The sequence below is a fragment of the Adiantum capillus-veneris genome, chromosome 25 (genome assembly GCF_014529385.1).
Source record: "Adiantum capillus-veneris isolate H3 chromosome 25, ASM1452938v2, whole genome shotgun sequence".
In the NCBI taxonomy this organism is placed as follows: Eukaryota; Viridiplantae; Streptophyta; class Polypodiopsida; order Polypodiales; family Pteridaceae; genus Adiantum; species Adiantum capillus-veneris.
In genome coordinates, this window is record NC_140955.1 from 126,078,796 (window position 1) to 126,092,656 (window position 13,861).

The window sequence follows — 13,861 nt, forward strand, 5'->3', positions numbered from 1 at the left end:
TCTGGTCGCGACACTCAGATTGCCCGAGCCAAGGTGGCTTGGTCGGTCATCACACTTCCTTGTTCTCAGGGAGGGCTTGGGATCATTGATCCAGCACAGCAGAGCAGAGCCCTTCTTGGGAAGTTCGTCGTCAGAGGACTTCTTCCAGGCGAGGAGCCCTGGAAGGAGTTCTTGTTGCAGAGGCTTCGTGCCAGGGTGCCTCAGTCAGGAGGCCCTTGGCAACCTTCGACCAAATGGATCTTTACAGAGTTGCGCCGAGTTGGTTTGAGCAGGAGACTGGAGGACCGATTCGCTGTGAGTTTGCTTCGTTCTTGGGAGCTCTTGCGGCGTGGCCTAGAGCAGCGGCAGCCGACGTGCACGGAGGAGCGCCTACGCAGCCCCTCGTCTGGAACCCCATGGTTAGCACTCAAAGAGGCCACTTGGTTGGGAGTAGGCCTCATGTTTCTTGGGGTCCCATGGCAGCAGGTCCAGCGCGCTCTCTAGGTGACTGGCTAGAGTTCACAGGTTTGTCAGAGGAGGTCCAGGTTGTCCAGCTACAGGGCATGAGAGGGGTTCAGAGCATGTGTCAGGACATCTCAAAGTCAGTTCCAGCTGATTGGCTCACGCCTCTCGAGCCAGTAGCACCCCGGTGGATGGGAGCCTTCACACGACTGGAGGTTCTCATTTCAGTCAGGGCTTGCTCAGAGACTGTCCCAGCCCTGTTCTTCGAGCTTCAGGGTGGGGGACGATTACAGAGAGTTGCAGTAGAGGCCCCGCAGGTAGCAGAGTGTTGTTTCCAGAGGATCCGAGTTGTGGGCATCTGTGGGAGGACTTGCGTCATAGACCCTGACCCAGCAGCTCTTGAGACAGGACACTGGAGGCTATGGGCTTGGGAGTGCTGTCCACTGGCACGAGTACAGTGGGATCCTGGTGAGTGGCTTTGGAGGGACCCATTCTCCTCTGCAGACCGCCCAGGAGTCCCTTTCTTTCTGTACACTGTTCGGCTTGGACGTCATATACTTGCAGCACAGAGAGAGGCCCGCCCCGCTGCAGCACGTCATTGGCAGGAGGAGGGTGTCACAGTTGAGTTCTTGGCAGCTTTTTGGCAGAGGCTGTGGGACTCCAGACAGTCGAGGCGCGTCACCTTGTTCCAGTGGTTGGTTGCACACAGAGCCACAGCAGTAGGGAGCTGGCTTGTACATAGTGGTCTCTCGGCCGCATGTACAGCCTGTGACCAGTTGGTGGAGAGTCAGCGACACTGTCTTTGGGACTGCTCCTCGGCCCAGCAGGTGTGGCTTCGAGTTCTTCGGCTGATGCCTGCCCTCTCCACGGTCGACAGTACACTTGGGGGGCGGCGGCTTGGTCCACCCTCACGGGCCCGGCACTTCAGTTTGAGCTATCTTCCACCAGCAGGATGATAGTGATTCAGGGGGGTCGACCTACACTCCAGCATGCTACAGACCTTACTCCACAGGAGTGGAGCAGTGAGAGAGCGGAGTGTTGGGAGCTCATCAGCGGCCTAGCTCTCTGGTTCATCTGGCGGGCCCGTTGTTTCTGCATCTTTGAGGCTCGCCCTGTACCACCAGCGGAGACTATTCGTGACTTTTGGCTAGAGCTGATCCACACTTTCAGAGGACAGCTTGAGGGACTACAGGGCAGCTCCGACCGCATGCGGGAGCGCCGCGAGGCTTTCCTTCGTCTCTGGCGCCCTGGGCCGTTTTACTCCATGGTCCAGGGGGTGCTCAGATGGCACTATTGTCCACCTGTGTGGCTTTTCCCTCCTCCCATCTCTTGATTTAGCCCCATTGTATATATGTTGTTTTTTCATTGGGAGAGTCTCCCCATCATGTTTGTTGTAGCCCTCTCTTGCAGAGGTGGATGTAGCCCTATGGGCAGCTTTCATTAACTAATAGAAGGATCTTTTTCTCGGAAAAAAAAAAAAACCCTAGAGCTAGCACTCTTGGGCAGAAGAGGCAGCAAGAACACTTTGTTCAAGAGGCACCTTCTCACCAAGACCTTCCCCGGCAGCAAAACCTAGCGTTTTCAGCCAAGGACCAAAGCTCAAGACAGCCAACGTATTTCATTGCTTGCAGATCATCCAGCGTTTTGCATTGCAGCAATCTGGCGACAGCAGGATCAAGCAGAACCCCTAGCGTTTTGGCATCAGATCACAGATCAGCCCTAGTGTTTGCAGAATCAGCCCTAGCGTTTTTGAATCAGTACGAAATCCTAGCGTTTTGCAGATTCGTCGCGACAAGATCCAGATTAGCATCAGCATTTTCAGTTTTCAGCACACAGATTCCGCAATAGAAGTCCCAAACCTCGCAAATCTCACCTTCTTGCAGCAGATCGTCACCGCGGGGTCAGATCCACCGTAGTTTGCAGATTCAGCCCGGAAAACGCAGATTTCAGCATTTGCGTTTTCAGTGCGTCGTCGTTGCATCATCGCCATCGCCAACATAGAGTCAGAATTCAGGAGATAAAGATTTGCAAATTTCAGCCATTAGCGTTTTCACATTTCAGCCCGTCTCGTCGTCGTCCTCATCGTCGTCGACAAGTCCAAAGCATTGTAGAGATTTATGCAATCAATAGTAGACCGCTCTCGCCATAGAGAGTGGGGCCTTCGGCGGAGGGTTTGACAACATTTTGGTGTCGTATTCTTCTCTCTCTATCTCTCAGTCTCAGCACCTTCATTCACAGTGTTTATCCACTTTGTTTGTGACCACTTGCACTCTCTCACTAAAGGAACGGAAGGCTCTCCCTTCCGTAAGTAAAAGAAACCCTTGAGCACAGTTCGGAGCACTCATCTTGAGCAAAGTTCAACATTCACTTCCACTGCACCTTACACTGAGTAATGAGGCCCAACAAACTTATTTATTGTTAGAAGGGATGCCCAAAAGCAGAGCCCCAAAATCTTTTAAGTCAAAAGCTTTATGCCCCAGCAATTCCTAAAAAATCTCTCATCCAAAAGCTGCTAAAAACAACGTAATTTGTGCAATCTTGTACGGCCTGCCACGTCAACAACGTAATTTGCGGCGCAAAATCCAAGCATCCGTACTGGTTGCCACATCATCAACGTGATTTCCAGCGATCCGTACGACAGAGCAGCAAGTTGTGATTAATTGCTATGTGTCCCCGGGGTCCCCTCGTCACTGGCCATAAGTTGGGACAACTTTTCGGGTTGCCACAACACCAGTTTGTGACAGAATGAAGACAAGGAGAGCATATGATAATGATGGTCTAGTAGCATAACACTTTATACATGCTAGAGATATGCTAACAGAGGTTCTTGCAATTCTGTTCAATCATGTCATGTGTGAGGATCTACCTCACACTTGCAGACTATCTACTATTGTGCCTAACTTTGAAGGCAGGGGATCCTACGGTACTTGGAAGCTACTGTACTATTATGATTGGACACACATTGGCACAGTTGTATGCATCTCTCCTTGAGCAACAGTTAAGCAGATGGGCAGAGAGTGAGGGCATACGGGCAGTGGGACAAGCTAGTTTCCGGAGAGGCTTCTCCACTCTTGACCGTATTCTGACACTTAGAGCCATCATTGAGGAGGGTAGGGCACAACAGAGATGGATCTATTGTAGCTTTGTGGATTTTTGCAAAGCATTTGACATGGTGCCTAGAGTCAGATTGATGCGCAAACCACAGGAGATGAGAGTACCCAATGAGTTGATTTGGGGGATAATGGCTCTGTACAGATCAGTGATGGGACATGTACATACTCCAGAGGGGATATCTGACTTAGTTCACTCCACTATCGGAGTGAAAAAAGGTTGTCCACTGTCTCTTACTCTACTTGGTATGTATATAGATGAGGTTTCGGATAACATTGACAGAGGGTGACAAAGGTGCCCAGCTAGCACGGGCATGGATTCCATTGCTATATGCTAATGATATTGTGTTGATCTCTGAATCACCGGAGCGTATGAAATGACATTTGGATGCATTACATAGGTTTGCGGAGGATACCGGATTGGCTGTCAACCTTGGTAAAACCAAGGTTGGTGTTTAACACCACACCGTAGTGTATCACGAGATCAGCACCTACATTCACTTATGGTCAAGAGATCGTGCAATACACAAATGCATACACCTATCTTGGGCAAGGTTGGATCAACACGTACGTATGGCTCTGTTCTGTACCGTATAGACGTTCTGTACAGTTCCGTACCGTACGGAACGATCCGTACGATGTTTTTTTTTTTATTATTATTGTCCGGCTTTTTGCGTGGCTAAGGGTTTCGCATAGCCTGGGCGAGCAGTTTTGGGGCCATAATTTCAAGACGTTTAAACACCAGTATCAGTTGCAGAAACTCTTCACTGCACACAAATTGCAAGTTGCAAAAACAGGTGTGCAGGTAAATTCTCTCTCTCTCTCTCTCTCTCTCTCTCTCTCTCTCTCTCTCTCTCTCTCTCTCTCTCTCTCTCTCTCTCTCTCTCTCTCTCTCTCTCTCTCTCCTCCGAGTTCCTCCTGCAGGCTCCCTCTCTCACTCTCTCTTTTTCTCTCACTCGTGCCTGTCTTACTACTTGCGACAAAATCATCATGCCTAAGCCATGCAACCCGTACTGAAAGGAGCATACCAATGTCATCCGCATTATGAACACTCTAGGCCAAGCGGGTTCCAGCACTCAACAATGTCAATGCAAGTATTGCAATTTTCAGCTCACAAGTACAATTTCTTGTGTCGTCAAGCACCTGACAGGCATTGGGACGACCAACAATTGTGGAGGGTGCAAAAAGGCTCCACAGGATATTAGGGACAAGCTGATTGCAGAGAATTTTTCTGAAGTACCAACACCAAAAAAAGAAAAAAGGTGGACAGCACACACAGGATGCTCTTCATGATGCTCTTATTGGGGATTTTCGTGGTTCATCTTCCGAGGTTCAAGAGGAGCAGCCCACTGCTGGTTCTAGTAGAAAGAGGGCTCGAGTTGTGCAAGAGGAGGATGAAGGTGATATGGATGCACGTAGGCAAAGCACCTTGCCTTTGCGTGTGAACTTTCTTTCTTGGGTGAAGGAGCGTCAAAAGGTGGCTAAGATGGAGATTGCTCGCACTCTCATTGAGTGCAACATCTCCTTCGATGTTTTGAGGACTGAGCAATGGAAGAGGATGGTCCGGGCTACAGCTAATGTTTGCCACACAAATTCAAGATCAAGGGTGGAATATAAGAAGATGCACACTACAGTGCTTGATGAGCAGATGGCTTTGATAGATAAGGCTTTGGTCCCGGTCAATGGTCCCGGTCAAGGCTGGTTGGCAACAGTTTGGGTGCACCATCATATCAAATGGTTGGAGTGATGTTCGTAGGCGGCACATCATTAACATTCTTGTGTCGTCTTGTCTTGGCACATACTTCTTACACGTTGTGGATGCACGGAAGGCCGGAGAGCGCATTAGTGGTGAGTTTATCTTTAGGCACATCAATTGATGAGATTGGGCCAGAGAATGTGGTACAGGTTGTGACTGACAATGCCTCAAATTGTAAGCTTATGGGTAAAATGGTCGAGGAAGCTTACCCTCGGATTTCTTGGACTCCATGTGTTGCGCATTGTCTTGACTTACTTATGGAGGATATAGGCAAGTTTCCTTGGGTATTGCCTATTGTTACAGATGCCACTAAGATGACCACCTTTTTCCGCAAAAAACATCAAGCTTTAGCTATCTTCACGAGCCACAGTACACTTGACATGGTGCGGCCCTCGAAGACCAGGTTTGCTTATATGTATTTAGTGCTACAGAGACACTTCAAAATTGAGGGATCCACTTCTTCAGACAATCGTGGACCCGAAGTGGAGATTGATGCATCATTCGCCACTCGCAGACGGAGCCCACTAAATACATACAACGACGGGTGCTCGATGAGTCTTTTTGGACACAAGTTCACAGTTTGACAGTGGCATTGCAACCAGTGTATGTGCTTCTTTGAGTCACAGACATGGAGGACTCTACATTGGGCTTAGTCTATCATCTCTTATGGAGATAAAGAGACACATTACGGAGTGCAAGTCTTTGACACAGGACTGGTAAGTACTTGTCTTTTGAAAGATTATTGCTTTCATTGCAAATCTTCTTGTTGTCATTTGAATTTGCCAATTCAACTTTGTTTATTGCTGAAATTTTCAGCCGAGATGACATCATGGCCATTGTAGAAAGGAGATGGGCTTTCATAAGTCGTCCCGCTCATGGGATGGCTGCATTGCTTCATCCTTTCTACAAGACGACAGAGCTTTTCCATGAGAGGAGTCTCTTGAAGCTCAAGGATGATTACGTACAATGTATTGCAAGATACGAAGTCGCTTCCACTTTCTATTTAGGGAAGGATTCGGACCTTTCTCAAGAATCATGAGCTATCAGAACTAGATATGTCTTGAATTGTATTCGCTGGAGTTACACAAACACAGAGATAGTTTACTGAAGAGATCTAGAGCAACAATCGCAGAGAGAGATTATTGAATTCTTCACACCAGACACTCTGACAGATAGAGGAGCAGCCACCACTACAAAGCTCAGCCCAAACTCACACCGCACTCATTGACCAAGCATTGGAGTTAGGGAGATCGAGACGCCTCGAACAAAGGAGAGGAGCTTCAAAGCATCGGCAGAGACTATAGCAAAAGATTCGAGCCATACTCTCTCGACATCCGAAGTACAGATGAGGAATTGATTCAATGATCACTCATACCCCACACAGTACCAGCTAGTAGTACTTCTAGTTCAATTTTAATTTTTTGTAGCCAGACATGGTATCAGATTCACCAATTTGTAACGGTTTGGTCTCATAGGTCCTTTTGGCCTCTTGAAGACATTAATATATCATTTCATCTCTCTCTCTCTCTCTCTCTCTCTCTCTCTCTCTCTCTCTCTCTCTCTCTCTCTCTCTCTCTCAACATCGACGGAGACTACAACAGAAGATTCGAGCCATACTCTCTCGACATCCAGAGTGCAGATGAGGATGGATCCTCACCATTTCTTCCATCTTTGTTTCACACACTGTTACATCCAGTTTACCGGGTACCTATTGTATCAGCTGCTACACCCACGTAGTTTTAGATTGTAGTAGTAGTAGTAGTATTTTGTTCCACTTCTAGTTCTTTTCTAGTTCTTTTGTACCCAGACATGGTATTAGATTCACTATTTTGTAACTGATTGGTCTCATAGGTCATTTTGGCCTTTTGAAGACGTTAATATAACATTTCATTTCATTTCATTTTCTCTCTCTCTCAGAAGGTGATGTGTCAATTGCGCATGGGAAGAAGAATTTCAAAAATTTTTGCAAGCACTATTGGGGTTAAACAAGGATGTCCGGTGTCACCAGCTCTCTTTGGTCTATGCATCGATCAATTGGAACAAATAATACTTTACTTTATGCAAGAAGAAGGCATTGAAGAGGTCACTATTTGCAATGCAATAATCATGCTTTTGTTGTATGCGGATAATGTTGTGCTTCTAGCACACACTTTAAAGGATGCACAAAAGCTTTTGGTTGTCCTTGAGTGAACTTTTACTTGCATAGTGGGCTGATCGTGAATGAATTCAAAACAAAGGTTATGCTTGTGAAAACCAACCATAAGGAGAAGCCATGCATTGTATACAATAATGAGACACTTGAAGTTGTTGAGAGCTTTAAGTACCTTAGCCTTGAGTTTCCGGCCAATCACAAGTGACACAAATGTGCTATGCATCATTTGGAAGCCGGAAAGAGAGCGTACTATGCATTTGAGAACATGTGTAATGCGGGAAACATCAAGTGTTGTTTCTCAAGAAGTACCTTTTTGACACATTGGTGACACCGGTTCTTCTTAACGAAGCTGAAGTGAGGAGCAGGAGCATCTCAAAGTCTACTTGGAAAGAGTTTGTATTTTCTTACAAACTTTCTCGAAGTTAAGACACAAACACGGGATCATTGATCCAGCACAGCAGAGTAGAGCCCTTCTTGGGAAGTTCGTCGTCAGAGGACTTCTTCCAGGCGAGGAGCCATGGAAGGAGTTCTTGCTGCAGAGGCTTTGTGCCAAGGTGCCTCAGTCAGGAGGACCTTGGCAACTTTCGACCAGATGGATCTTCACAGAGTTGCGCCGAGTTGGTTTGAGCAGGAGACTGGAGGACCGATTCGCTGTGAGTTTGCTTCGTTCTTGGGAGCTCTTACGACGTGGCCTAGAGCAGAGACAGCCGACATGCACGGAGGAGCGCCTACGGCAGCCCCTCGTCTGGAACCCCATGGTTAGCACCCAAAGAGGCCACCTGGTTGGGAGTAGGCCTCATGTTTCTTGGGGTCCCATGGCAGCAGGTCCAGCGCGCTCTCTAGGTGACTGGCTAGAGTTCACAGGTCTGAAAGAGGAGGTACAGGCTGTCCAGCTACAGGGCATGAGAGGGGTTCAGAGCATGTGTCAGGACATCTCAGAGTCAGTTCCCGCTGAGTGGCTCACACCTCTCGAGCCAGTAGCACCCCGATGGATGGCAGCCTTCACACGACTGGAGGTTCTCATCTCAGTCAGGGCCTGTTCAGAGACTGGCCCAGCCCTGTTCTTCGAGCTTCAGGGTGGGGGACGATTACAGCGAGTTGCAGTAGAGGCCCCACAGGTAGCAGAGTGCTGCTTCCAGAGGATCCGTGTTGTGGGCATCTGTGGGAGGACTTGCGTCATAGACCCTGACCCAGCAGCTCTTGAGACAAGGCACTGGAGGCTATGGGCTTGGGAGTGCTGTCCATTGGCACGAGTGCAGTGGGATCCTGGTGAGTGGCTATGGAGGGACCCCTTCTCTTCTGCAGACCGCCCAGGAGTCCCTTTCTTTCAGTACACTGTTCGGCTAGGACGTCATATACTTGCAGCGCAGAGAGAGGCTCGCCCCGCTGCAGCACGTCATTGGCAAGAGGAGGGCCTCACAGTTGAGTTCTTGGCAGCTTTTTGGCAGAGGCTGTGGGACTCCAGACAGCCGAGGCGCGTCACTTTGTTCCAGTGGTTGGTTGCACACAGAGCCACAGCAGTTGGGAGCTGGCTTGTGCATAGTGGTCTCTCGGCCGCATGTACAGCCCGTGACCAGTTGGTGGAGAGTCAGCGTCACTGTCTTTGGGATTGTCCCTCGGGCCAGCAGGTGTGGCTACGAGTTCTTCGGCTGATGTCTGCCCTTTCCACGGCTCGACAGTACACTTGGGGGGCAGCGGCTTGGTCCACCCTCACAGGCCCGGCACTTCAGTTTGAGCTATCTTCCACCAGCAGGATGATAGTGATACAGGGGGGGTGACCTACACTCCAGCCTGTTACAGATCTTACTCCACAGGAGTGGAGCAGTGAGAGGGAGGAGTGTTGGGAGCTCATCAGCGGCTTAGCTCTCTAGTTCATCTGGCGGGCCCCCTGTTTCCGCATCTTTGAGGCTCGCCTTGTGCCACCAGCAGAAACTGTTCGTGACTTTTCGCTAGAGCTGATCCATACTCTCATAGGACAGCTTGAGGGACTACAGGGCTGCTCCGACCGCATGCGGGAGCGCCGAGAGGCTTTCCTTCGACTCTGGCGCCCTAGGCCTTTTTACACCATGGTCCAGGGGGTGCTCAGATGGCACTACTGTCCACCTGTGTGGCTTTTCCCTCCTCCCATCTCTTGATTTAGCCCCATTGTATATATGTTGTTTTTTCATTGGGAGTGTCTCCCCATCATGCTTGTTGTAGCCCTCTCCTGCAGAGGTGGATGTAGCCCTATGGGCAGTTTTCATTAACTAATAGAAGGATCTTTTTTTCGGAAAAAAAAAAAAAAGACACAAACACCATATATGCTCCTACTTCTTGAATCGGGATCTCTTCCAATTGAGGTTATGGACATGGAAAGAGTTGAGTACATGATAAAGACGCATCAAAGCCCCTCACATCAACTTCCTACAATTGCATGGGAAGCAAGCAAAAGATCTCAAAAGACGCATAAAAGAAAGATCTTGAGCACAAGACAGATGCAAGACATAAAGAAGTGGTTTGGGAGATGGGATGCATTACACTTGCTACATGATGCCTCAATAGACTTCCAAGTGAATGACGTTTTTCTACAACGCCAATGTATTACAGCTTGGGAGGAATCCAATAGGTCACGCTTCATACATTACGCCACCCATATTGCCCCCAACTACAAAACCATGTTCTTCGCTGAATGAGGAAATTATACTCACCCTTACATGCTTGAGCCTATCCCCTTGTCAACGATATGCACTACCACATCCATTCGGCTTAGCTCCCACTCCCTTCGATGCGAGACAAGGCGTTGGGGCAATGGAGAAGAGTTAAATTGATTGTGCACATCATGCTTACTGCAAATTTGAGAGTCTGAATACGACAAAGCACTAGAGTGGTCACCCTTTGGTCACATCCTAACTTGCTTCCCTCACATTTTTCACCATGACTTAGACCTACACACTTTCCTCACTCAGCCACAATGTGGGCTCTCCATTGCGACTCTCATCACCACAATTTTGGAGCATCAAGAATCACTCACCAACCGCACACATACTACATCACATGTAACTTTGGTCCCATAGGTCATATTTGACCTCCAAGGACGATAATAAAATCTCTCTATCTATCTATCTATCTATCTATCTATCTATCTATTTATCTATTTATCTATCTACCTACCTATCTATCTATCTATCTATCTATAAATCCACCCAACTGCTGGCCACAACTGGATAATAATGAGCTCAAGACATGAAAATCAACAGATTTATCCCACATCCTATATAGAAGACAGAAGAGGGCCTTGAAAACAGAGTGGGATACTGTCTTTATGGGCAATAAAAACATAGTCAACTTAAGCAAGAGGGATACATATCCCTGTCAATCTCAGTCCTTCCTTTTCATCACAATCACCCATCAAATATTGTATTTGTTCTTCTGAGAGAGACGAGCTTGCATCCAAAAATACCCAAGCAACATGGCTTCATGCACAGAGGTCAGATCAAGAGTACAGTTAGTCATAGCAAACCACTTCAGAGTCACAAAGTCCCAGTTTGTTGATGGAGCTTTACCTTAGACGCATTCAGCAACCCCAAGCATATAGTACTCAAACCAGCCCCTGCACCAACCTGTCGACATGTTACTGGAACCATAAAAATAGGAGAACGTTTACATCACAAAAAGGAAGACACATCCTGGACACCTCGAGGCAGAGCCGTCCTGAAAAAATGGCAGGATTGGCAAGTATGAACTCTGAAAGAAAAATCCCTGCAGGCCATGCATAGCACCTGTTCCCAAATCCAGTAGGTGACAAGTCACAAAATAATATAAGGGAAACATTACCTATCATGAACAAATAGACGGAAAGAAAACCTTAAATAAACAGCTTTTTTCCCTTGCCGCTTCATGGTTTTTGGCAATCTTGTATGGCTACTGGTTGTCCCATGCTTGCCACCCACTGCATTGCATGTAGATTGAATGGCCAGCGGGTTCAGCCGGTCATTTTGAGCCAGATGGTGCGGTTTCCATTCCCCCCTTATTTATGGGCATTTAGGTTTTCCCCCCATCTTGTATTTTTCTTGGGTGATTGCCCTACTTCCCCCTAATGCACTTATATATGTGACTGGCGGGGGTTGGGTTAGTCAGTGTGGTTTTCAGCATTTAAGAGCTCTCTCTCTCTCTCTCTCTCTCTCTCTCTCTCTCTCTCTCTCTCTCTCTCTCTCTCTCTCCCTCCGGAATACCAGCAGAGGCCAGGACATGCCCCCTGTGTGACATCGAGCCTGAGACAGAGTTGCACTACACATGCCACTGCCCCGTCTACTACGAGATACGAGGCCACTTCCATTGCTTGTTCAGAGAGGGCTTTGGACCATTCGCTAGAGTCATGCGGTACGAGGATCAGAGATGCCTGGGTTTGTTTTTGCTCGAGCTGCGCAGACACAGAGAGAGCCTGATGAGAGGAGAGGCTAGCCAATCTCAGAGACAAATCACAGACTTCTTTAGAGCTGCCACTGGACACCCGGAGGAGTTACTACCACAGCAGAGCCCGTCGCTTTACACCAGAGGCATACTAATCGACTGAGCAACTGAGCTAGGGAGATCCAGACGCCCACGACTGCGGAGGACTACACAGCATCAACGGAGGTTGCATCAGAGGATTCGGGTCACTTTGGCTCGACATGCACAATGCCCGGTCAGACTACTGATGAGATCCGCCAGCGACCAATGCTGGATCTCCTGTGATTTACCTATCCCAGCTAGTTGTTTAGCTGCTTAGTCCACACCTGGCAGTTTAGGATTCCATAGTATTTTATTTTGTCATTTTGTCATTCTGTCAATTTGTCATCTTGTTACTCTGACTTTGTATCAGATCCACCACATTGTAACTTTCTGGTCTCATAGGTCACTTTGGCCTTTTGAAGACGTTAATATAACATTTCATTTCTCTCCCTCTCTCTCTCTCTCTCACAGACATAGTTCAACCAATCAACATCGAGCCCACCATAGTCTCTTGGATCAACGACACAAATAGGCGCTTGCCACCCAGGCAATGCACCCTTACCCTCAAGGACAAAGAGGAGCGTTTGGAGCTATTACACCAATCCCGCCTCCTCAAGCCTGAGGATATATTTCGAGAGCTTCTCCTAGCTGGCAGTAAAAAGGGCTGCCATTCTGGTATTCCTCCAATCACACTCGGTGATAGGCCCAGTCAAGCAGCACTCCACGTTGGCAGGCAAATATGGAGAAGCAAGCCATAGTCGAAAAGGCTGCTTGAAAATCCTCATGGACCGTGAGACTTGAACGACTTGTCGCACAATTGTGAGAGCTCAAAGACCTTCCCTACGCCCAACGAGGTCGTCCGTCCATACACGTCCCACTGTCCCAGTTTCCAAATTCCCAACCCCATTCATTTATTTTTTAATTCATTAGCTCAACAAGGCTTGCAGAAACGTTTTGCCCAACCCAAAAAAATAGAGCACATTTAAAAGTCTTCCGGTCTTTAGGTCAAAATTTAAGGCATTTGTTGGTATTGACACTGAAACTTGTAAAATTTTGCCGGATTTCTTCAAGACAAGCTCGGAATCTAACCAGTATTTCACAAATTTAACAGGTTAAAAATACAGTAAACACCAGGTTTTTGCAAACACTACATCTCATGATGGCTTGCTCAAAAAGACAGAGAGAGAGAGAGAGAGAGAGAGAGAGAGAGAGAGAGAGAGAGAGGGGCACGGGGGAAGGGGGGGACATCATGATGCAAGGCTACTTGGATGAAGTGGAGCATTATATGAGTAGTGTAACAACACTATAAAGTTCCAAGCGAATCTCCTGTTTCATGTGGACAAGCTTTGTTAATGTCAAAGAAAGGTCTTGGAGCAATCGAGAACACTTAAGTGTCATAGCTATGCAAAACCAGGCAGGTGGAACCAGATTTCCTACAGCTGTATAGTAGCCAAGACCCCTAGACATTGAAAATTGCCAAGAATCCATGTCAAAAACTGCTGACGTGTCAAGTCACTGAAGAACAGAGCCAACCTTCAGATCACGGCCGAGGGGCCTAAACCCTCAGAAGAACAAGCAACAGCAGAAGAAGAAGTCCTACCAACTTATGGGGACCCCGTGCGATGGGTCACAAGTGACATAAAGGCATTAAAATAAAGCAAGACCCACACACACACACATGCACGTGGACTGATGATGTGGCAGTTGTACAGACAGTTCTGAAATTCTGTTGGTAGTGCTGACGTTGCATATTTCTGCAAAACGCGCTGGCAGATTTTGGGCGTTGCTTTTGGACCAGATGCTTTTGAGTTTGAAGGCTTTTCATGTAAACTGCTTTTGGGGCCTAGGCCCTTTAAATATGAGGCCATGGGCTCCTTCTCGGGCATGCTTCCTGGAGAAGATGCACAGTCTGGAGTACCGGCTTGTATTGTG

General features: G+C 47.9%; 1 protein-coding gene across 9 annotated transcripts in view; it reads right to left on the reverse strand.

The window, feature by feature from the left end:
• LOC147425610 (uncharacterized) overlaps nt 1-13,861 on the reverse strand; it is a 170,145-nt gene that overhangs the window by 72,473 nt on the left and 83,811 nt on the right. For 7 of the 9 annotated variants that reach the window (XM_086499867.1, XM_086499860.1, XM_086499861.1 and 4 more), the window contains 2 exons: nt 11,133-11,217; nt 11,002-11,058 (listed from right to left, as the gene is read on the reverse strand). The exons of 1 other annotated variant lie outside the window; for it this stretch is intronic. In XM_086499867.1, the coding sequence (XP_086355993.1) occupies nt 11,002-11,058; nt 11,133-11,217 (142 nt within the window). The remainder of the gene's footprint in view (nt 1-11,001; nt 11,059-11,132; nt 11,218-13,861) is intronic. One more of the 9 variants, XM_086499863.1, reaches the window with a different exon arrangement.